Raw genomic sequence first — 24,425 nt, forward strand, 5'->3', positions numbered from 1 at the left:
CACTTTGTGGACTATACCGCGCAATGTCTCTACGACGAACATGCGAAACCACTTTATTACATGCGTGTTTTTTTAATTTCCACAAAGACATTTCCACGGTTCCCATATTTCCTTGTGTTTTCCTTTCCACGAGCACGAGGTCACCCTTACTCTCAAGTGTATCAAGACGATAACGACCCTCTTTAAGTCTTTAACCCAATGCAGCCATACATACTAGTGCGCTTTTTGAACCCTGAAAGCGATTATTGTATGTTAGTCCTGTTTCCTCTCCTTCCCTAGTCATTCTGCATGTCACTGTAACTGGAACACAAATTCAATGGAGAATTATATTGGCACAAATGTCTGTATCTATGTCACGGTAGAATTTTCACTTTAATTAGTTTACCTTGACCTCTTGTGATGACGGCAATTTTTATGCCACGTGTGATAATTGCGGAGTACAACTCCTATACTCACTGGCAGACCCAGTGGGTGGCCAGGGTATGCCGTGGCATACTCTAAGCTAGCACTTCTCTTTCTAATGATTTTTTTGACTGGGATTAATAAAATTTGAAGTACAATTTGACAATTATATTGATGACACTAGACATGAGGACAGCTTCGTAGGTATTACCAATCTTGTTGACCTCTTAGTTCTAGTTCAAATTGGGAGACATAAGATTTATGATATGGTTTACAATTTTTTAAAATTGGTCTTGCTTCTACCAGTGGCAACATTTTTTTTTCCAAAGCCAGCTTTTCACTAGTACAGATCCAAAAGCACTTTCTCCTACTTTTATTGGTTGTTGAGCATACAAATTACCCACTTGCCAATGATTATGTAGATACCAGTTTGTGTTCTTTTTCTTACATTGCTCTCTCCTCCCACTCGCGCCCGCTTCCTCGGCGCCCCTCACCTCCCCTCCCGCCAACGCACCATAAGCCTTGTCTGGCGGGTGCGCGGCCCTGCTCTGATGAGCGCGTGTCCCTGCCCTCATCGTTATTGAGGCTCCGCGACCTCCCCATGCCGCTCCCCTTCCTCGAGAGGGCCGCATCGGGATGATTGTGGATGATATGCGGGTTCTCTTAACAGTTTTTTGATAAAAAATTACAGCTGCCCAACCAAATGGCCTTCTGATTTTTTCACAGCTGTTTTTCCATGGCCCACAGCTCACAACAGATTTTTCAAAAGTCACAGCTCAACCAAACACATCTTTAATGTGCTTCTACTATTTATATTGTAACCTATGCAAGTATTGAACCTAATTATATATAGAGTAAATGTCACTGGCGGTCCCCAAACTTGTGCCGAGATTTCAAGTAGGTCTCGGTACTCTCAAAATGCACATCTAGGTCCCTGAACTTGTCCCGAGTTCTCATCCCGGTCCCGGTACTCTCAAAATGCACGTCTAGGTCCCTGAACTTGCTAATCTATTTCATATAGGTCCAAATCTCCATAACATGCTCTCCAAACAGTACGATTAAGTGAACTAACAGGTGGGGCCCATATGGCAGTCACAGCGTCATCGATCAGAGCGTGTACAGCCCCTGACTAAAAGAACTGAAGAGAGAATGAGTAGTGTTAGCTTAGCTCTACTCAATGTTCAATAGCTGACAACATTCAGCAACGTCCTATTGGCTATTGCTGAATGTTGCTGAATGGTGTCAGCTGTTGAATATTGAGTAGAGCTAAGCTAACACTACTCATTCTCTCTTCAGTTCTTTTAGTCAGGGGCTGTACACGCTCTGATCGATGACGCTGTGACTGCCATATGGGCCCCATCTGTTAGTTCACTTAATCGTACTGTTTGGAGAGCATGTTATGGAGATTTGGACCTATATGAAATGGATTAGCAAGTTCAGGGACCTAGATGTGCATTTTGAGAGTACCGGGACCGGGATGAGAACTCGGGACAAGTTCAGGGACCTAGATGTGCATTTTGAGAGTACCGGGACCTACTTGAAATCTCGGGACAAATTTGGGGACCGCCAGTGAAATTTACTCTTATATATATACCAAATTGCTCGTGAAATTTTTTATTGTGCACCAAATTTTTATAGATTGTACCGAATACCGAATTGTATGTTAAAATTTTGATATGGCATACCCTAAGTTTCAATTCTAGATCCGCCACTGCCTATACTGGTATATAAGCCGCAGCAAAACTCCATTCTGAAAGTCAAACCCTTATCCATCTCACAATTCCATTTCCTGTACTATTTTCCATGCTTCGTTTCACTGTCCACCTTTTCCAAAAGATTTCAATCTAGCTAAGATTATCCTAGGAGAAAGTGGTTTAAAAAGAAAAGATAAAGCAGCTTTTGTTTCATTTGGAAGGGGAGACGCGGTTGTGCCTGCATGCGTGCTCGAGGCGCATCTTCTGGACTCTTCTGAGGACCAGCGGATGGGCGCCACGTGTGTCCCCCGATCGACGTTTGTGCTCGTCATGATGCCATGGGGAGAGAACCGGATGGAAAGAAGGTAAAAGGCTGTAGGACACAGGCGATCCCCTTGACGGCAAGCGCGAAAAGGTTGGCGCGTGTCGATCCCAATTGAGTTTTGTCTCCATGACAATTTGAGAGCAAAGGTGAACATGTCATAAATCGTGCTACAAGGTTTCACACTGTAACTCAGGACATGGTGTCGTTGCTTATTATTCATTCATAAAAATACAGTACTTATTTAGACTTGTGATAGATAGTCCCTTCTTTTCTTTATCTAAGGTGACTCGGAAAAGTCTCCAATACTAAACTCTGGCCAGTAATATTCGCATACTATGTTGCCAACGACTACTAACTATTATAAACCAAATATCCTATTAAAAGTGGATTGTTTGAGATAGAAAAATGTACTTTTTAAATTAAAAGATACATTTATTCTATTGCTATACTGTTATTGTTTTTGTACTAGTATTTGTTTTTGGAAAAGTCCGATTTACACCCTCTAACTATCGCAAAAGTCCGATTTTCAACCTTCAACTACGAAACCGGATAACATAGGCCGTACAACTGTCAAAACCGGGCAAATTTGGCCCCTGGGGTGGTTTTTCATTTTGTGAGAATTAAAAATATTCAATTTTACACTAAAAAATTTATAAGTAATTCATTTTAAGTCAAAAAATTATGAAATGAGTATCAAAAGTTTTCTAAAAATGTAACCTATCTATTATCGCATGACTTGTGAGCTATTCAGATCTAATTTTTTTATGTTTATAATATTTGGTTGCTTGCAGTTATGCCTATTATTTTTAATAACTAAGATTCAAATAGAGCAATAAAAGATAGGTTACATTTTTAGAAAAATTTTGGTACTAGTTTCATATTTTTCTGATTTAAAGTGAATTAGTTTTGATTTTTTAGATCCAATTAGATTTATTTAATTTTTATAGAAAATGCAAAACCACCTCAAGGGCCAAATTTGCCCAGTTTTGACAGTTGGATGGCTTATGTTGTCTGGTTTCGTTGTTGAAGGTTGAAAATCAGATTTTTGCGATAGTTCGAAGGTGAAATTTGGACTTTTCTCTTCTTCTTTTTTGTTTTTGCTATCTAACCTCTCTTGTAATCATGCTAGAAAGTACAAATTAAAGAAGAAGGATGGAGGCTGAAATCAACGTCGTCAACGGACGAAGCTTCATCGAGTACACAATCAGTCACAAGAGATTCCACGGGCCAAGCATGTCGGCCGTCGAGAACTATAGCAGCCTCCAAAGGACTCGTGTATATCTCACTTGGTTGGTTGGCAATGCCAATGCAGCTAGACAAGGACCGGTGATTCTCTAGAATCAGAACCAAGACTGCGTGCAGTACTATGCATCGATCGATCTTTAATTTCATCTGGAAGCTGCCTCCATGGACTTGAGGTTAATCTCAGACGGTCAAACAACGTTCGGACTCCGGAGTGAGGGATCAGAGTTGGTTACTGCGTGCGCGAGATGCTGCTGTCGGCATCAGTTTACTTTTCACTTTTTCTTCAGCGCATCAGTAAAACTGAATTATCCCAGCTAGCCAGGCCTACCAACTCCGTGGATGCTGTAGTGCGTATAGTCTCTTTGCCCTCGGACATGACTGTACATTGTGTAGCAAGCAGGAACATCGATCCTGAGGTCACGATGAGGTCAGCATGAAGCCTACCTATATCCATCCATGGATCCGATTGGTTGTGTTCATATATATAGCAACTGTCTCCCGTGTATCTCGCACACGTACGCTGCGTTAACTGCAACCCAAATCTCAACTTCCACACCGAAGTTGCGCGCATTTGTCGGTATCCGGGGAATTAATAACGCGCGTGCTGAAACTGAAATCAAAGCCGGTTGCATCAGGACGAAATACGCGCGCGTATAATTTTTTTCCAACGGCGTATTCGATTGCTCACACTCTGATCCGATCCGTTTATTTGAAGTTTGAACACACTGGCAATGCCCTTGCAACTTGCGCCCCGATCGACGACCGGCGTACGTGTTGCGACCGGTGATTATTCTCAGGTCGGCGCTTCTCGTGAGACGCCGAGGATCGACTCAGCTTCTTCAGATTCTCGAGGAAACGCTGGCCTTTGAAATGTACAGCTAGCTAGCGCGCCGGAATTGTTGACGACCTGCAAACTAAATGTTTCCACGACGAGTGGGGTTCGAGAAAACCTTATTGCAATCGTCGCCGTCCATGCGCCGCTGGCTCGCGGCAATTTGAAGCAGGTGAGTTTGAATCCGAAATTGTCCTGAGGAGACGTGTGAATTGGTGCGTGAGAATAGGGCGCCGAGGTTGGTGGAGACGGGTAGTCTAATGCGTGCGTGCGTGTGTGTGTACAGCTGGAAATAATTAAACGTGTTCCTGAGATGATGATTAATTAGAAACTTTCAAATACAAGTATCAGGGGGGAAAAATGCAAGTGAAGGTTAAAGGTTTGAGCGAAATGAGCGTGGCCTCATCTACCTATTTGTATTTTATTGCTTCAGAGTGATCTCTCGGTACATGTCGTCAGCTTGACTTTGGCAGAGCCGCTATATATTGGCGGCGCTGAGTTGGGATGGGCATGCAAGCTTTGTACCAGTAAACCACCGCACCGAGGCCAGAAAATTTAATTTCGATGCCGGCCTCCGACCATGTTGCGGTTGTGGCCACATAATACACAAGTAAAAACTACATGCAAAAGCTTTTGCAACACCCGCACACTAATCACGTCACGATCCAAAATACTAGTACTACTTAGCCCATCTGGCCCTCAGTGGGCACTAGCACGCCTGTCTCAAAACAGGCAAATTAATAGACACACTTAGCTAGTTAGCTCAAAAGGAGGAACAGAGTGCTAGACTGCGCAGGGGAGCGGCTTTTTTATTTTTATATTTTTTAAAAATATTATTTACAGAAATATATTTTCGATTTCACATTTTACAGTTTTATACCCCTACCGCCCAGCAGGGGAGCGGCAGGGGGCCTACCGCCCGGCAGGAGGGCGGCATGGACCTACATGTAAATAAATATAATTTTTTTTATGCGGAGGTCCCTGGCGGGAGCCTGCCGCCCCCCTGCCATGCGGCAGGCACCTGCCGCCCGGTGGAGGGGCGGCAGGCAACCCGCCCGCCCCGCAGGGGGGCGGCAGGCTCCCTCCAATATAAAAGCTGAGCCCCTTCCCTCGCACCCTCATTTTCTGCCCACGAGATCCAGAGAGGGGAGAGAGGAGGGATGAGAGAGGTAATTCCACCGGCGAAGCCCTGCCGGATTTTGGATCCGAACCGCAGGTAACCAATATTTACTTCACAATCTAGACCGATCAACACCATAACACCATATGATACATATCATGTCATTTTTTGGAGGCCATAGTTCGGGGGGGCATGAAGTCATCTAGGTCGTCATCCCAGTTAACAGAATTGGTGTTGGAGGTGGTGCAGTTTGACTTGATGAACCTCTTGACTTTCTCTTTCTCTCTTTTATGGTTCTACTTTCATGTACAAGGGGAGGAACATCAGGTCTTGGAGGCCATGGTTTGGGGGGCATGAAGTCATCTAGGCCGTCATCCCAGTTAACAGAACTTGGTGCTGGAGGTGGTGCAGTTTGACTTGACGAGCCTCTGATTCTATGTAATTGCGGAGGCCAAGTACTATCACCTGAAGATCTTCCACGCCTCCTTCGTCTTGATTGCGGCATGAGTCCACCGAAGATACATACCAATTTACGAAAATTTGGTATTGATTTGTTAATCACCTCCGTGTCCTCGGGGTAATCCTTGCATATAATTACACAACAATTTTAAAATTTACGGAATATGGATTACAAATGACTATAGATATTAGATCCGAATGATAGTTACCTTAATGTGCATCTCATACACATCTGACCGCATCCATATCGTAGATGTACTTTGTACGAAACCAATAACATTAGGATGATTAGCTAGTTCACATAAACTCATATACATCTTACGGTGTTCTAGCAGGTTTTCCTTTACATCTTGCGTTGTAATACCTCGAAATAATGTGAAATCTTTAAACTCTACTAATTTGGACAACACCATCTCTATCGTACCATCCGCTAATGGATCCAACTTCTTACTGATTACAAGATGTGTCATGATCTCAAGAATTATACTAGATTTTTCTTCGGTCCATGAAAATCCAACAGAATTGGAGGCAGCAATTGCCTTATGCTGCAATAGCAATAAGGTACTGTCATTCTAAGTTTACTATTCTATATTTCACTATCCAAAAACTAAATCTATTCTAATTCATAATTATTTTAGAAACAAGTCTATAATAGTTGAGAAATATTGGTTACCTGCTGTTCGGATTCAAAATCCGGCAGGGCTTCACCGGTGGAATTACCTTCCTCACCCCTCCTCTCTCCCTCTCCCCTCTCTGGATCTCGTGGATAGAAAATAAGGGTGCGAGGAAATAGGCTCAGCTTTTATATTTGGGGGGGGGGGGGAGCCTGCTGCCCCTCTGCTGGACGGGCGGGCTGGCTGCCGCCCCTGCCGGGCGGTAGGGATATAAAACTGTAAAATGTGAAACCGAAAATATATTTCTATAAAAAATAACTAAAAAATATAAAAATAAAAAAGCCGCCAGACCCGGGCCCTGGCGCTAGTGGCTGGACCCGCCCCAGCCCACTATCGGGCCCACCGCACCATGTAAAAAGAACTTCAGCGGGGGGCTGCGCTGGAACAATTTCAGGGGGCGGCCTAGCTCGCGCCGAACAAGGAAACCCATGTCCCTTGGGCCGGCTGAAGCAGGCTGTGAGGGATTGACCTTTGTGAGCCGTCACTCTCTTGCTACAGTGCTGCAATTGTTAATTTAATTGTCTAATCATTGATGGTCTGGTCGATCCAGTTGAGTATTTGTTTAGCCTGTTTTGATGGATCTGTGTTCTGCTGTTTAGTTCACAGATAATCTTTTCGTCAAATTTGCTTGCTTGCTGTTATTGCACGTTGGTGCATTTGCTGGTTGATCCTTACAAGTTAGTATCTTTTTTATTCCTTGCTCTCATGATTAGTTTTATACTTAAGCATTTATCTTAGCTAAGCCTTTTTAACCTATGCATGCCGAGTTAACTTGTGTTAACCAATGTTTGTGCCTCTAATTTTTGTTAACCTTTGCATGCTTAGTCTAGTAAGTTTTAGTTGCTCTAGTCTTTATGGTGAGGCTTTTGATCGGCTTATTGGATAAGCTTTGCTTTCGCTTGATTCTGTGATGTGCTAATTGTTGTTTCAACATATGCTCAGTCAAGTGAAGTTTTGGTGATAGCTTTGCTCGAGTGAATCACTATTTTGGCTTCCGCTTTGTGTTGTGCTTTGCCTGAGTAAATTGATTTTCACTCGCTTTCATTTTGTGTCGAGCTTTTCCTAACCGTTCCTAGAGTGAACTCGTCATGTGTTGACTAGTGTCATTTTGCCGGTTAGAAAAGAGGTGCGTCGGGTTGAATTCGGGACGTAGGCCCTGTTCTTTTGAAGAATTTTTAAAGGCTCCCATTCACCCCTCCTCTGGTCGCCTGTCCGGTCCTTCACAATCTAGGGCCAACACACAATCACGCGGCGAACAGTGACGCTACTTGCAGCGCCGCGGCACCAACCGGTCAGATCGGTACGGTGGACTAGTTAGACCGGTCTCGTCGGGGTGGCCCGACGAGAATCCAACAAACGTCTGCCCGGGAGGGATCCCATCGGGGCAGGCGCATCTTGGGTTGCTCTAGGCTCAGCAGGCCAGTTAGGGCGTCTTCAAACACTATGGAGACGAAGGAAGAACAACATATCGAAGTTGAAAAAGTAGGGTAACGAGAAAAAGATAAAAACGATAAAGGTTTGTGTGAATTCGATTGGGTTGGATGCCCTCAATCGGCCGTGACCAGATTAATTGTGATGTATACAAGGTTTGTGTGAATTGTCATTAGAATGAATTCACTCATGTGATGGTGATGCTGTAGCTGCTGCAGCCAGGCAGCTACGGCCTACGGCCCTTTGGGTTCACACACGCCGCCTCTCGCTCTCGCCGAGTGAGTGCTACTGAAGAAAGATCGCCCCCCGCGCGTGCCCGTCCGCACACGTCCGGGCCTAGAATTCCGAGAAATCTAGAATAGTGGAATCGTAGCCGACGTAATGGCGCACGCGGTTAGAAAAATCAATATGCTCAGCAGTTCGGTACCGCGCCACTAGCAAAAACCTCGTCGACCTCTTCTTCGTGGGCTTCGTGCCGCATAGGACGTGTTTAATCTGCGGTGTTCTTTAGCACCAATACTGCCACTGAGATGAAACAAATGGTCCATCTATCACTGGGAATTGAAAAGGAAGCGCTGGGGAAAAATACTTGGGCTTGCCGACTGCAGTTGGGCGAGTTGCTGATGGCACCTTTGATTATTCTGCAGATAGGATCAGGAACTTCATTCATGGCTGGGGTGCAAATAATCTTAGCTGCGCTGGCCGTGAAGTGCTCCTCAAGGCCAATGCACAGGCAGTTCCCACATACCCTATGAGCTGTTTCAAATTACCTGCTCCGGTATGCAAAAAGATGAAGTCTCACATATCCAACTACTGGTGGGGTAGCTCAGTGGATAGCAACAAAATTCATTGGCAGCGATGGTCTAAGCTAACTACGCCAAAAGGAGAAGGCGGAATGGGCTTTCGTGACCTGCCTTTGTTTAATGAAGCCATGCTTGGTAAGCAGGGATGGCGCTTGATTACACGACCAGATTCTCTGTGTGCCCGAGTTTTAAAGGGGAAGTATTATCCCAATGGAGACTTTCTGTCAGCAACAAGGAAAAAGAAATCCTCGGAGACCTGGAGGGCGATTTTACATGGACGAAAGGTTCTTCAGAAGGGGATTATCAAGCGTGTTGGCCCTGGGGACACGATTAATATATGGAATGAAAATTGGATCCCAGGTATCAGGTCTATGAAGCCGCTTGTTCATCTGGAAAATTCACTGGTTCAGCATGTGGATGAGCTCTTTCTTCCCAGAACAAGAACATGGGATGAGGACTTGGTTCGGCAGTCCTTTATACCGTCTGATGCACTTGCTTGGAGCCATGAGAAGTTTGGGATGTATACTGTTCGATCTGCCTATCGCCTTCTCAAAGAGGAACAGATTCAGTTGGAGGCGAGCAAACTGAATGAGCCAAACTCATCTGATGGCTCCTGGATTTGGATGCGGTTGTGGAAACTGAAAATCCCGCCAAAAATACGGATCTTCTGGTGGAGGGTTGTGCACAACTTCCTCCCTACGAAGATGGAATTACACCGACGGCATGTGGAACCGGAAGCTGCGTGCTATACCTGTGGAGCTGCTACTGAATCTCTGTTTCATATAGTCTTTGAATGTCCGGTGGCAAGGATGTTCTGGGACGAGGTGAAGAAGCTGACAGGGATTAAAATTCCAAAGCTCCACCAGACGACTTGGGTGAAGGACTTGCTAACAGGTGATCATTGCTCTGTAAGTTCAGCTGAGTTGATCATCTGCGGGGTGTGGTCGCTGTGGACAGGACGTAATGCAAGGAAGCATGGCAAAGTGGAATGGCGTTCGGCGGCAGCAGCTAGGCACATATCTTCGATGCTTGAAGACTTCATTGGCTCTGGTACAGATACGTCCTCGAGGCAGGAGGTAACCCGAGTGCGATGGTCAGGACCACCCTCTGGATGGATGAAAGTCAATACGGATGCAGCGTTCTCACTGAGTAATTCGACCGGAAGTACTGGGGCTGTACTACGTGATCACAGCGGGAGTGTCCGGGCAGCTGCAGCACGGTTCTACCCCTCTGTTTCAGATGCTCTGATGGCAGAAGCCTTGGCAGTGAGGGACGGGCTGATCCTAGCAGCCGAGCAGGAGGCCACAAGGGTGGTCCTGGAGACAGACAATGCAACGGTGGCTACCCTTGTTCGCTCAGATGATGGATTTCGTAACGTTATCGCTGGCGTTTGGCATGAAATTAGAGAGCTTAGTATTTCTTTTGCTTCTTTTATTTGTACTCATGTTAACCGGGAAGGCAATGAGGCAGCGCACTTGTGTGCACGTAGGCCATCAGCGTTTTCACCGGTGATGTCCTGGGTTGGTGATCTCCCGAACTGGCTGATGGAGGTCGCTAACAAGGATTGTAATGTTGAGTCTTATTGATGAAGCTCTCTGATTTGCCCTCAAAAAAAAAAAAACTCGTCGGCCACACCGGGTCCAGCCGCAATGCGGCAGGTGCCCGGCGCCCGCGGGGTCTCCCTCTTCCTCTTCCTCGCGACGCTGTGGTGGTGCTCGCTCGTCCCTCGCGCCGCGCCGGACCTCGCCGCGGACCGCGAGGCCCTGCTCGCGTTCCGGGACGCGGTGGGGCCGCATCTCCCGTGGGACGCGTCCGCGGCGTCCCCGTGCGGGTGGCTCGGCGTCCTGTGTGACCGCACGGGCGCGCGCGTCGTCCAGCTGAGGCTCCCCGGGGCCAACCTCGCCGGAGCGGTGCCGCTGGGGACGCTCGGGAACCTGACGGCGCTGTGGACGCTGTCGCTCCGCGCCAACGCGCTGTCCGGCGGGATCCCCGCCGACATCGGGGCCTGCGCGGAGCTCAGGTACCTCTACCTCCATGGCAACCGGCTCGAGGGCGAGATACCGGAGGGGTTCTTCGGGCTACGCTTGCTGCAGCGGCTCGACCTCTCCGACAACCTGATATCCGGCGGGGTCTCGCCGGAGTTCAACAAGCTCCGGAGGCTCGCTGCTCTTTATTTGCAGAACAACAGACTGAACGGCACACTACCGGCGGACCTTGACCTCCCGAACCTTCGGGTGCTCAACCTGTCCAACAACGGCCTGTCAGCGATAATCTAGTTGCATTAAAATATTCCTGCGGCTATTCCCAGTGCACAATTTCGTTGCATGATTTCTCCGTAGAATGTCTTGTCATCTAAATACATTTGAGATCGTGAATGAAACAATATTTTCAAATGCAAAGTTTCATTTCACAATTTCATAGACTAAGACTAGTCATAGCTTTTAATTGTGAGGCAAGTAATTGGACACAATTGCATGAAATAAAACTCTATAACACCTAATGTTAGTTTCAACAAGTTCATAGTCTTGGAAACAGTGTACACAGAGTTTCATTCTGATAAAACTCATTTCCTCTCTTTCTTCATAATTATCTTGCCATATCATCACAAATTCTGATGTGTCACTATACTTAATGTGCATGAAACTTCAAACTTGCTCTGAGATTAGCCTAAGGCCAGTCTCAATATGGAAGTGTCATAGTGCCATGGACAGTGGCGGAGCTGAGAGGGGCTGGCAGGGGCCATAGCCCCCCTAACAATATAACTTTTTTAGGTATCCCTTAATCTCAACTCTATTATAGCTCAAATTTTTATGGACGTGGCTAACGTACGGCCGTACGGCCGGCCGGCCGTACGGCCTCTTTGTTTTTGGAAAGAATCGGGGCCGGCCTCTTTGTTTTTGGAAAGAATCGGATTGCAGCTTTCCTCATCTGGTAAAATAGCTGGCAGACTGGCCAAGACTAAATTTTGCACCAAAACCAGTCACAACCGCAAAGACATTTCTACCATCTTGATACCGATAATTGAACTCAACAATTGTAATTAAAAGCAACTTTAGAAATCTCACAACTCAGCACTTGTAACTAAAAGCAACTTTAGAAATCTCATAGGCAAATCTAAGAAAAAAAATGTAAGCAAATTAGAGCATATACAAAATCATTGTACCCATCTAAATTCTAAACATCCACAGTTTCGAACCTGCAATCATATAGGTCATAATTGCCTCCACAGACATATGGCTATAGTAGCTGCTACAAAGCTGTGCATGAATCCAATCGATGTTTAGCGCTCCACATCTGCAGGGCGACTATTTGATTGACCAAAAATTGCTGACAGGATCATGGCGCTGTTGATGCTGCTGTCCATCCTTTTTGACCTTCACCAAGCCACATCGTACTGCAAGCTATTGCCTCAACATAGCACGCCACCAGGCCCCAACCTCAACTATTTAACTGGGAACAATATATTTGACTAATTTAAAAGTGAAAAATAGAATTATTAAGAAAGTATAACTTCCTTATTGGAACCAGTTATTTATCAAATAAAAAAAAGTAAAAATAGCTTAATTGGAACAGTAGATTAGCCTAAATGGAAAACAATATGCTTACCGGATTCAAGAAAGTTTGTGCGCCATAACTAGAAACACTTAGGAAAAGTGCCTAGTTGCTCATATGAACAGAACTGGTGCAAATGGATGAAATCAATTGTCATAATTCCCTATAAGAAACATGCTTTAAATGTATACACTAAAAGAGTATTTTTGTTGCAAATACGAGTTGTGGCACCAAAGCAAAAACAAATGCTCACAGCTTCATAAAGCTTTCTTTAATGATTAACATAATCAACATATGTAGCAAATGATTCTATATCAGGGAATGATACTTTTCATACTAATTAATACTTTGCCGAACTAAAACATTATGTTGCGTAAATAGTAATACTGATTTGCATATCAAAGAATGATACTTTCCTAATTGAGTTTTTTTCCTAATTCATGAATGTAGGTTGCTTATCAGTAACTAGAAAAAAATAGAAGAAAAAACTATATTTGTAATAACCATAGTTTTGAAAATCGTCGATTAGGACACGCCTAGTCGCGCCTAGAAGCTAGTCTATGGCCTGGCGCCTGGACTAGGGGGGTAGTCGGGCCTCAAGTCGAGCTACAGTGTTGCTGCCTGTCGCTAGTCTATGGCCTGCTGTCCCTTCATGTTTGTGTTTACAAAAGGCTACCATATTGGCTGCTGAAATGCTGATAATGGAGGGGAGAAGGCACAGATAAGTACCTAACTTGCTATTTCCTATTTTTGTATCACTTGTGATGCCCAATTGTATCTAAAAGTGTTGTACACTTCTCTATTGCAGTTGGAGCATTGCTGCATGAGTAGGAACATCACTTTTGTATCAAACTTCAGCTATGGACTAAGGACCAAAGGTATGTCTATCTAAATTATTCATGATTTTTGCTATATATGTATATATTATACTAAATTGGCAAAACGCCTAGAAAAACGACTAGCATCGCCTAGGCTAGCCTAGGCTGGACTAGTCGCTAGGCTAAGGGTCATCGCCTAGATTTCGCCTAGCGCCTAGCAAAACTTTGGTAATAACTAGAAAAAATAATGGAATAACAAATCCTCCTAGAGCCTGCTCAACCGAGTAATTTCCAGAACAGTTTGCCCCAAATCCACAAGCTCCGAGTTCCGATGTCACCGACCAATTCCGCATCAGGTAAAAGAAAAGCAGCTCACCTTGAAGCTGAAGAGACAAAGCATCCCTGCTGTGCAGTCGGGGACAACCCCATGATGAATGAACAGAACATTTTGCTCAACTATATATTTTGATGATACTTTACTCATACAACAATAAGCATTTTTTATAGAAGTTGTAGGCATATTATAATGAACTTAGGAGCAACTTAAAACAAGTGGCAGGCAAAAAAAATAATTATTCAATGAAGTTAGCTAATGTAATACATGAATTTGCCTTCTGTTGTAACAATTATTGCCTTTCAGATTCAGAAACCACATAATAGCATGATAGGGTAAATGCTTTAGATGTAAAAAAATCATTAAAGTTGCCTAATCTGATGCATGAATTTGAGTCTGCCAAGAAGTATTGTTGCCTAATGAAATACATGAATTTGCCTTCGGCTAAAAAAACCAACATGAAAATGCATGAACATATTGGGGATGATAGGGGGAACAGATTTGGTTTTCAGGACATACTGTGTTGGATGATGCTAGCTGGATCACAACCTGATTGCCTCCAACACCTTGTCCTCCCGATTGTTGCTGTCATCAAAAGATCACCAAATGCAGCCTCTTCACTGCAACAATCACCAACCATAAAACAGGTGGCAACGTCAACAACAAATGCTAGAATCACACAATCCTCATTCATCTCGATAGAAACAGAATCAACCAAATCAAGTGGAGGGTGCGCTTCCCCACATTCTTCCTGCACAGACACCCAAACACCACGGAGCAAACCCATCAAAATTACCAAATAACTCCCCCAAATTTATCTCCGCGCATGTGCGTACAAACCAACAAGCAAGAGAGCGAAGCAACACAGCATACCCGAGCCCGAGGGGCGGACGACGGCTGCTGAGGGGGCGTCGGTTGAACGACGATTTGAAGCGGACGTAGCGTAGGTCGTTGTCGTCGTAGAAGTCCTAATCCACGGCTCTGTCCGTCTTGGCGAGATACTTCTTGACCTAGCATGTGCCCGAGCCTCGAGTTCCTCTCTGCTTTGGTGATTCGATCACAAAATCATCCACCAGTTGCATTATCAGGCAACATCTGCACAAAAGAATCTCATTGCACAACCTACCAGTATTTTTTCCTCTACAATTTTTATTTCTGCAAAGTAAATATATTGGACTAAAAAATAAGATCAAGCTAAATAACTAGGCAGTTATGAACTCATAGGATTACTAAAAGCGCATTAGGTCCCTCCTACTTAGCACTTGATTTTTTTCTTTGCTGCACATGAAAAGCAATGCATAGAAAACTAGACCACCATAGTTGAAATAAATAAACTACATGGTGACTCAATATAGAATTTCTCATAGTTTAAATATAGAAATGATTGGCATGCATACACTAAAGTAGACTATCCTAGTTGCATAACCAAAACTGCATAGTAGCTCATATAAGAATTGCTTCTAAATTATATGAAAAATGCTTGGTAGACATACACTAAATTGCCTAGATTTAGAGAAGGGTTTCAAAATACAATGGCATGCATGAAATTAAAACAAACATATCTAGTTGTGCCTTTTCTGTCCCAATGAGCTAAACTTTACATGCCAATAATGCAGTATATCATTTCATTCTTCCTCACTATGTCTTAGGGAAATCAGTTTTGATAATAATTTTGTAAGGGACAAAGTGAACAAAAGAAGAAGAAAAAACAGTGGCTAGAGATGTCAAGCAGCCAACACTTTTCATAGCTATTCAACTACTATGCAAATAATGAGCATGAAAATATTCACTCTGTGTCTTCTATGTCACTATCACACTTGCAATTCAGTACTAGGAAATTCCCTTTTCGCATCATATATAAATATGGCTATTGCACATTTTGATGTAAACATAAATCCAATGCTCAATTGTGCAATTATTAGCATTTTTCTGTCCTAAAACATTTAAAGAACTAAAAATCAATCAAATATTGAAACAAATGTCAGATCAAGAAAGAACAATGTTGACATAATTTCACATACTATGTTCACAATTATATAGGTGATCATTTTTGTGATTAGGAAATTCTACCAGGCTATGACTGTTTTCTTCCTATAAACATCGCAACGTCTATGTGATAGCTGTCAGTTAATTGTTTTTTCCTTGAACTTGTTGTCAAGTCAAAATGAGAAAGTTATACCTCTACTGGAAAGCTATGCGGCAAGGGCAGGTAGTCACCTGTATCAACAAAATAAGTGTCAAACATTTTAGGGGAAATTTCTTGTTGAATTAGTTCAACACTTAATGCAAGGTTGGTTATTCGGACGGGTACTTCTAATGAAAATATGAAGACAAAAGCAAACCAATGTAGATTAGGCATTGTTACTAACTAGCGTTATTCTTATGCAATGTGCTAGTTTGCAACTGATCCTCTACCTCTAATTTCCCATGTCAATGTCCATCCATACACTCCAATGCCAAATTATTTCATTACCTATTTCATAGAAAACCACACTAGAAGATTAAGCAAAGGGACAGACCTTTCAGCACCTTTGGCACCTCTTGATACACAGGCTAATTTTCAGGCAGCGGGCGCAGCTCATCCCCGAAGGCGTTGCCACCACCAGCTCCCACAGCATCATCTGGGTAGCGCACAACCACCACAAGGCAGACGCAGTGGTGCACGCAGTAGTCACTGACGCTCCCGAGCCTCCCTTTCCCGAGCCTGCGCGAGGTGCCGAAGCCGTGGCTGCCCATGATCAAGGCCACCAGGCCGAGGCGCTCAGCCTCAAGGCAGAGGCACTCCTTCACGTCGTGGTCCTTGATGTGGATCATGAAAGGGGATCTGCGCGACGATGAGCGGCTACACGAGGTCTGCCGTTGAAATCCTCCCCGGAGACCGCGGCCTGCGCCGCGCCCTCGGCGATGTCGGGGTTGGGGTTTTCATCGACAAAGACCGGAATGGAGCCCCAATCGGCACCGTAGAGCACGGAGGTGGGGCGGACGTGCAGCAGCACGACGGCATCCCCCGGCGGAGGTAGTTCTAGACAGCCCACTTGATGGCAAAGGCGGACTCGTCGGAGGGGTCGACGGCGATGCTGATGCTGCGGAGCGGAGAGGACTCCGCGGTGGAGGCCGCGGCCAGGAAGGATCCCCGCCACTAGCCCTACCTCGATTCGCACATCGGTCGCCCGGATCCCAGCACCGTCGAGGTCTCCATCCGCGTCCGCCGCCGCATGAGGTCTCCACCCCGCCCGCCCACCGTGGGGAGCCGCACGCTCTCGCACTAAGCCGCTGCTCCCGCTGGCCTGTGTTGTGCCGGGGATGAGATCCTCCCCATGGAGCTCCGCCTACCATCTTGATCCGCGACGATGTGTACGTCTCGATCCGCCGCCGCAACCCATAAGCCTCTGCCGTCACGCTCATGGCGGCGCATTGCGTCATCCGGCGGAGCCCGAGCTGCATCCCTGCATCGTTGCTCTGGATCAGGAAGAGAAGAGTTTTTTTTGAACAGGAAACAAAATGGGGAACGAGATAGACGTGGGATAGAATCGGATTAGGGGAAGAGACGACCACTGAATAGCGTTTGTGGGAGCTGAAGGCAGAATCGCACGTGATGGGTCTGATCCGAGATCGACGATAGATAGAGCCGGCCATTTTACAGAACTAAAATACGGCGGGCCGGACAGAAGTCTTTACCAATTTTTATAATTAGAAATGAATTAGTTATAAATTTTTAGAGATTAAATCAGATTTGTTGTTAATTTATATATTTGGAACAATATAACTATCCAAATCTAGTATCCGAATTGACTATCCGGATATCCGATATCCGCTGATTATTGGTCATATTATATCCAAATTCGCTATCCAGTTTGATATCTGGAATAGTACCCGGATCGGATATCCGAGAAAAACTATCCGATTGATATCCACCCCTCTCGATCATGGTCGGGATTCTGTACTTTTTACATCCCTTGCCTGCAGGGCCAGCTCGGCTGATTTTGTGATGCCTGCCCAACGTGCTGAAACCATTGCCTGTATCAAAGGCGTGGAGTTTGCTGCGAAGTTTAGGGATGAGACGGGTCATTGTAGAAACTGATGCTGCGTTACGAGCAAAATCACTTGCTAACCCAAGATTTGACAGATGCACTCTAGGCCCTGATAGAAGAGATTAGGCCTTGTTTAGTTCGTGAAAAGTTGTTGGTTTGGTACCGTAGCATATTTCATTGTTATTTGACAAATAATGTCCAATCATAGACTAATTAAGCTTACCCCTTCTCCCCAACAGTTCCCGAGAAGGCGAAAGAGGGGCGGAGCCAAATCCGGCGTCGATCCGCCAGATTCCCCTCGCCGGAGGCCGCTCCGGCGGTAGTACGGCGGGGGAATCGGGCGGATCGGCGGCCGGCGTAGGTTTAGCTTCTAGTTTTAGGGTAGGACTAGGTAGCTAGGGTTGCCGGTGGGCTGTGCGTCACTGCCTCCATTCGTTCCGGGTGGAGGTGGCGAGGTCCGATCCATGGCGGTGTCTTTTGCTTCCGACGGCCTTCGGGCTGGTGAAGGGCGGTGTTTACCTGGGAGGCCTATCCGGCGGCGGTGTTGAAGACGGCGGCCTCGTTGGCCTCTTCTTCTCCTTGGCTGGTGGCTGCTTGTGGTCTGTGTTTCCCGACGGCGCTCGGATGAGGGAGACGACGTCGCGTTCGTGGAATAAGGTACTCCGGGCTTCTCTCTTCTTCGTCATCGTGTGCTCCGGCGGTGGCGTTGGGTCCGTGAGTCCTTGTATAGGAGTCACCCCTCTTTCTTCCTCGTTTGTTGGTTTGCTCGTTGCTTTTCTTTGCTTGCTGCTGCGCTTCGTTTCGGCTGGGCAAGTGGAGGCGAGCGGAGGGTTCAGGTCAACGATCATGACGGCTGATGTGTGGTTACGGAGGATGTGCTGCAGCTTACCTATGATTGGTGTCTGGTTTTCGATCTGCGGATCTGTTGGTGGATGGTCACCGTCTCGTTGCGTCCTGCAAGCGAAGAAGCACTGGCGTTCTTGCAAGAGGAGGAAGATGGTCAGTAGTGTCAGTTTGGATTGGGTTGTAATTTCCCTAATCTTCAGGGTCCTTGCTGTAAGATTTGGATGTACTGTGCCGGTATTATCCTTTTAATATATGGTGCATCCTTTTCTCGCAAAAAAAAAGATTCATCTCGTGCTAATTAGTTAGACTGTGTAATTAGTTATTTTTTCAACTGCATTTAATGCTCCATGCATGTGTCCGAACATTCGATGTGACGGGTACTGTAGAATTTTTTTTTGGAACTAAACAGGGCCTAAAAGCTTAATGTACAATGATTTTTCTGAGTGTTCTGTCTCTCATAAACCCAGAGTTTGCAATGTAGTTGCTCATACTCTGGCGGCCATTCGCCCTGTACATGGTCTGGTTCCAACCCACCAAACCCGTGGAACCGGCACCGTATCAAACCGTTTTGCATGCTCCCTACGGGTTAGGTTTAGTCCGGGTTCTACTGCTTAACTCGGTGAGAGATAATAATGTGTTGTGGATCTCATTAGCATAATCGGCAGGTCGTCTTCAACTTCAGTCAGTACGTCTCTCTGCTCTCCAAGCACCCCGCGCTCCTCATGCTATGCGCGAGTCTTGCAGGCTGTGGCCGCCTCTCACTAGCACACTAGCGGCGATGTCCCCGCAGCAGAGGCTGCGCAGGCCTGCCTTGCCTTGCTGGCTGCGCTCCGCTCGCCACTCGCCACCTTCCCGGCACTTCACGGCGCCCTCCGTTCGCCGGCTCGGCCGCTCATGGTGGTACAGAACCTCCACTCCGCCCACGGCGGCGGCGCCGTTGAGCCCAACGTGTTCGCGCCGCTCGCCGAGCGCTCCCGCCCGCACACTCGCAGGTCGCAGCGGCACGTTGCCTCCGCTCCGCCCGCTGCGGCGGTGGTGGCCGCCGACCTCGGCGCCTCCGCTCCGCCCATGGTGGCGGCGTGCGTCGAGTTCAGCATGTCTGTGCCAGGGACTACGTTACCGACCGGTCCGGCCAAACCGGCGGGGTCCGGTACCGGTATACCGGACCGGTTTGGTCGAAAACCGGTTCAAACCGGTCGAAGTCAAATTTAAATTTAAATCTTTTGTGCAAACGGTTCGTACCGGTATACCGACCGGTTAGACTGGTATACCGGCCGGTTTGATCGGTTTACCGGTCGATTTGACTGGTAACCGGCCAAATTCAATTTTTTTTGTTTAAATTCAAATGCCCGCAAAGTATACTAAATGAATGTTTGTATAACATGTTTTAGTCTAAATGAACCCTCCAACCCTCTTTTGTACTACTTTTACATTGTATTTATATACTTTTGTATGCACGTTTTTTTGTTTACCTTCAAATCCCCGCAAATTATACTAAATGAACGAATTTTTGAGAAAATTTGACACCATTAGATTTGTCGCACCTTGAAGTATTTTTGGGAATTTTTTAGGAATTTTTCATTTTTTTGAATTCAATTTTAAATTTTGAATTTGGGCCGGTTTGGTACCGGGCCGGACCGGTTTGACCGGGGTCTGTGCCGCTCGGCGGGGGCTCCCGCCTGCCCACAGCGGTGGTGGCCACCGACCTCGGTGCCTCTGCTCCACCGCGGCAGGTCCGACGGTGTGATGTAGGCCTCGCTCGTGATGCCAGCTCAACGACGGCCTTGCATCTGCCAACAGCTCTGCTCCTTTCCCTAGCGGTGACCGCTCGACAGTCAATAGTTTTCTTGCGTCGAAACTTCACAATGCGCTTTGGGACTGTGGCAACCAACATGCACGATGAATCCGTCAAAACCCATCTAAACCGTGGGTCTCAAACCGCTGAACCTGGCTCCATTGTGGGCTGGGCGGGTTGGTTTAGAAAACCCGCTAAACCCGGACCATGAACAGGGTGAGCGGCCATGGGCCATTGGGCCTTAACCCTAATGATGGTATTCTCTGGGACCCCAGCAAGGCCAGTTGCAAGACTCTACTTCGCTGGTGTCCAGCGACTTGGCGCGCGCGCTCTCTCTCTCTCTGTTTTAGTACTAGTATGTGATTCCACATAAAAACAAAGACGATTTTCATGCTAAATATGATACACCCTCCGTTTTTAGTACGTTTGGTAATTATTTTGTCGTAAGTGTGACATAATTGAAAACGACAGTAGGTAATACGACTCATGCGTGCTGACTAGCAATTCTAGATTTCTAGCAGAACAGTCAGCGGCAGACGAAGAACAGAAAGAATCCTGGATGAGTAAGATTTTTCATTTTTGTAAGCAAGCCCAGAGCGCCATTGTCACATTACCTGCAGTAGGGAAAAAAATCCACTCTCCCAAGTCCCAAGTGCCGTTTCCTGAACCACCACACCATTAAACACGACTGTCAAAATGGCAAACACAAGAAAGACTAAGGCTTCCCTCTATGAAATGAAAGCAACAACCAAAACCTTCTAATGACCTGTGCACATCCATGAGAATTGTCAAATCTTTTGAGGCATCTCTCAGTAGGAAAATAGAAAAATTAGTTGAACACGAGACCTTGAAATGACCTGTCCACATCTGCTTCTGAAATATCATTCCGCGGTTTCACGCCAATCGGCAGTCCACGAGATACTATACCCGGAATTAGAAAAAATACTACTATGTGGAAATTCTGCCAACAAGAACATCATCAAGAATAAAGTTCTGCTCTTGCATTCTGCAGCTTTAATGTTCACAGTACAAGAACAAGAATGGTACAGTTTTCCGCCATACAAGGCGCAGAATTTGTAAGCCTATAATATGATACTACTAAATTGACACATTTGATTTCCTTTTGGCAAGATGAATGGCGCTAGAGCAAAAAATAATCAAGAGTCTGCAAGTGACAGCTCTCTTGTTAGTTAAGTGGGGTACCACCAGCTAAGCCAGCATTGCAGTAACTAATACGGCAAAATACCATCATAAACAAGATCATCAACGACATATATAATCTCTTCCTCTCGAGCCCTTGCCTGAGTGCAAAAAAGGTATTTTTATGGTTTCGCATCAGTCAGCCTGGACAAGTCTATGGACATTAGGGTATGACCAGATCAGATCTGTAGTTTTGTACTGGGAGACTCTTGGCTGAAGCTGATGTTCCTGGGCTGGCCTAAACATAGCGACTCCTCGCGGTTGCTTGAGAGGGCAATGTCTGTGCAAGATGACTTGTCATTGGCGCTCACGCTGCCGAATGTGTCACAGCTCTCCAACGGGCTCTTGGCTGATGGGTATGGAGCAGCTGTAGTCACCCTGCAAGAGAAGCATGCACAGATGAGGACCAGTTTCTGAGAACAAGTGCAAATCTGTTATACAGCACAAAGTTTCTGTGATGTACTTAAACAAATGTGGTAGAATTACTGATGACCGTTTTTAGGACATAAGAGTAAGAAAACGGATTTTACCTTTCCTTTCTTTTCTCCAAGAATCGAGCCAGCGACGCCTTTCGAGCTTGAGGGACAGCTGCAACAGACGATAACAATTCAATATGGTGAAACAGGGCAACAAAACTGACTGAATACTACAATCATAGCAGTATCATGCTACACAAACCACAAACAGCAAGCAGTACCTCTAGGCATTATAGCTGCTGCAGTTGTAGTGGCCAGTGTTGTAGGCTGAGTTGCAGGAGCCTGACTTAGGGGAGGAACAGCTAATGGGACCGAAGAATTTGGCACCGGGGGGTCATGGTTACAGCTAGAGGCGTTCCTGGGGAGAGTTGCAGCTTGCAAGACACTGGGGATTGGTTTGGAGATGGCTGGTGGAGGTGACGAAACATGCGGTGGTTTTTGAAATAGCATCTGCTTTGCAGGAGAAACCTCAGGTACTGTGACTTTTCTTGGAGCGAAAATAGGAGCTTCGGGTTTACAGGCCACAGGGGCTGAGCTTGGAGGAGATCTTCTGCTAGCTAAGAACATGAGCTCCTGAGCCTGTGGCAATGAAAAATGTCAATCAAGCTGCTTAAAAGTGAAGCAAGTTAGCATCAAAATGCAGAATCTGTCGCGAAAATCTATATTTCCTAAAAGGGTCACGAGAGATTATACCTTCTCAACCGAGACGTTATCAAATACATTGACAGAACCAGCATAGAAGATTGTCAACTGTGCCGTCTTTGGCTTCACCGCATCCCTTCACAGGCAAAAACAAGCAAATGTTTCTTCAGTCCAATTCTAATTTTACAGCCACTTCCACAAATCACAAATGAATAACAGAGAGAATTGACTACCTTGTTCCATACACACCGACGGTAGAATTCGTCACGGCGTTGTTCATGGCGAAAGGCGGCTGCTTGAACGGACCAACACCGGCGACGCCGTTGGGAAGGTTAGGTGAGCCCTGGACCCTGAACATAGGGTTGTTCTGGTTGAACGGCGATGAGACCGGAATCACTCTAGCCCCGTTCAGCCCATGCTGCGGCGGCTGCGCGCGGTGCACGGCGCCGTACTGCGGGCTCTCAGCACCGAACGATCTCTGCAGAACATCGTCACAGCCGAACGATCTCTGTAAATCTCGCAGGCTGACATGAACCAGAACCAAGAAGAGCAGCCGCAGGCGCAGCCTACCTGGTGCGTGAGGATACGTGGAGCCGCCGGGCTCTTGGCGCCATCGAAGGCCGAGAACTGGGGGAACGCGGGCTCCTCCCTCGCCGCCGACCGGAACGACATCAACGACGGCGCGGCGCCGGGCTTGCTTGCGAAAGACCAGTCCATCGCCGGAGCTCCTGCCGCTCCTCCGAAGTAAGCTGAAGAGAGATTTCACATAAACTCTGAATCAGATGCCGGCATGTATATATATAAATACACGCAAGGAAGCACGGAGGCACGAATGGATCCATCCGTGAAACATCCCCATCCCGCGAGCGAGCAGAGGCAGCCCGAAAATCAACTGACGACACGCGCGGCGCCCCGAAAGATTCGGCCAGTCTCTCCCGGAAAATTCATCGCTTTCTTGACGCATTAACTCCCTCCCGAATCGAGCATACACGGCAGGCCGGCCGTCAAAAGGAATTCGGCAGCCACGCCCCGTGCCACCCACACTCTCTGTCTCCTGCTTTTCTTTCTAAAGAAGAAAAAAAAAGCAAGCGCCTGGATTTCGTTCGCAGCGCACCCACCCATGCCGCATCTCGCCGAGCCGGCAAGGCGGCAACGAACCCAATCAAGAAGCACGGCAAGAAGCCGCGCACGGCCCGGTGCCGGTGCGGGCGCAGATCAAGAAACCCAGCGCGGCAGCGGGGCGGAAGGAGGCCGGGGAGCGTACCTGATCCCTCCCTGCCGGGCTTCTCCTGCTGCGGGTGCTGCTGCTCCTTGCCGATCGCGGCCAGGAAGTCCCTCTCCATCCAACCGGGCTCGGGAAAGGAGGCCGCAGATTTTGCCCTCCCAGGGTAGCTCTGCCGCTCTGGTTGGTGGAGTGGAGAGGCGGACAGCTCTCTCTCTCTCTCTCTCTCTCTCTCTCTCTCTCTCTCCAAACAAGCTCGCTGAAGCTTCTCTCTCAGCTTCGTCCTCCTCCCTCTGCTGATGACGATGCGCGCGGCAGCCTTGACCGTTCTGCGTTCTCCTTCCTCTCCCTCTCTCTCCCCTCACTCTTGTAGGCTTTGCCGTGTGTGCTATTTGGGTTTGTTTAATGGCGCGAGCTCTTTTTTTTTTAATGGAAAACGAGGGGATTAGATTACCAGCTGGGCAGCCGCGAGGATAATTAAAATATAAAGATAATCGAAATTAGAAAAAGAAAAGGAGTGGTGC

At 46.6% G+C, this 24,425-nt stretch overlaps 2 protein-coding genes, 1 long non-coding RNA gene and 1 pseudogene across 5 annotated transcripts; 1 reads left to right on the top strand and 3 right to left on the bottom strand.

The window, feature by feature from the left end:
• Positions 1 to 10,634: 10,634 nt before the first annotated feature.
• LOC120695334 (probable inactive receptor kinase RLK902) lies at positions 10,635 to 11,261 on the top strand. The gene has a single exon (XM_039978612.1). The coding sequence runs from the start codon at positions 10,635 to 10,637 to the stop codon at positions 11,259 to 11,261; it is 627 nt and encodes a 208-aa protein (XP_039834546.1).
• A 373-nt stretch (positions 11,262 to 11,634) lies between these two features.
• LOC120679068 lies at positions 11,635 to 14,229 on the bottom strand. Of its 2 annotated transcripts, none has more exons than XR_005676959.1 (3): positions 14,209 to 14,229; positions 12,592 to 12,664; positions 11,635 to 12,435 (listed from the first exon to the last, which is right to left on the bottom strand). It is a non-coding gene; the product is annotated as an uncharacterized LOC120679068 (long non-coding RNA). The 2 variants fall into 2 exon arrangements; XR_005676961.1 differs by having other exon boundaries at positions 11,635 to 12,454.
• Positions 14,230 to 15,592: 1,363 nt separating this feature from the next.
• Positions 15,593 to 17,133, bottom strand: LOC120695335 (annotated as a pseudogene).
• Positions 17,134 to 21,337: 4,204 nt separating this feature from the next.
• On the bottom strand, positions 21,338 to 24,343 carry LOC120679076 (protein TIFY 6b-like). Of its 2 annotated transcripts, none has more exons than XM_039960585.1 (7): positions 23,944 to 24,343; positions 23,250 to 23,428; positions 22,913 to 23,157; positions 22,731 to 22,815; positions 22,259 to 22,616; positions 22,092 to 22,149; positions 21,338 to 21,939 (listed from the first exon to the last, which is right to left on the bottom strand). In XM_039960585.1, exons 1-7 carry the CDS (start codon positions 24,020 to 24,022, stop codon positions 21,741 to 21,743), a joined length of 1,203 nt encoding a protein of 400 aa, XP_039816519.1. In that variant the 5' UTR covers positions 24,023 to 24,343; the 3' UTR covers positions 21,338 to 21,740. The 2 variants fall into 2 exon arrangements, with proteins under 2 accessions (XP_039816519.1, XP_039816510.1); XM_039960576.1 differs by having other exon boundaries at positions 22,913 to 23,187; positions 23,944 to 24,160.
• Positions 24,344 to 24,425: the final 82 nt, after the last annotated feature.

Source organism: Panicum virgatum, chromosome 2K (assembly GCF_016808335.1).
Source record: "Panicum virgatum strain AP13 chromosome 2K, P.virgatum_v5, whole genome shotgun sequence".
Taxonomy (NCBI): Eukaryota; Viridiplantae; Streptophyta; class Magnoliopsida; order Poales; family Poaceae; genus Panicum; species Panicum virgatum.

What these genes read in the sequence shown, in the direction of transcription:
- LOC120679076 (XM_039960576.1), bottom strand. Translation starts at nt 24,022, where the DNA reads ATGGAGAGGGACTTCCTGGCCGCGATCGGCAAGGAGCAGCAGCACCCG. An exon ending in ATAACGTCTCGGTTGAGAAG is followed by an intron (nt 22,617 to 22,730) that starts GTATAATCTCTC and finishes TCATTGCCACAG; the next exon opens with GCTCAGGAGCTCATGTTCTT. An exon ending in TTGGAGAAAAGAAAGGAAAG is followed by an intron (nt 21,940 to 22,091) that starts GTAAAATCCGTT and finishes CTTCTCTTGCAG; the next exon opens with GGTGACTACAGCTGCTCCAT.
- LOC120695334 (XM_039978612.1), top strand. Translation starts at nt 10,635, where the DNA reads ATGCGGCAGGTGCCCGGCGCCCGCGGGGTCTCCCTCTTCCTCTTCCTC.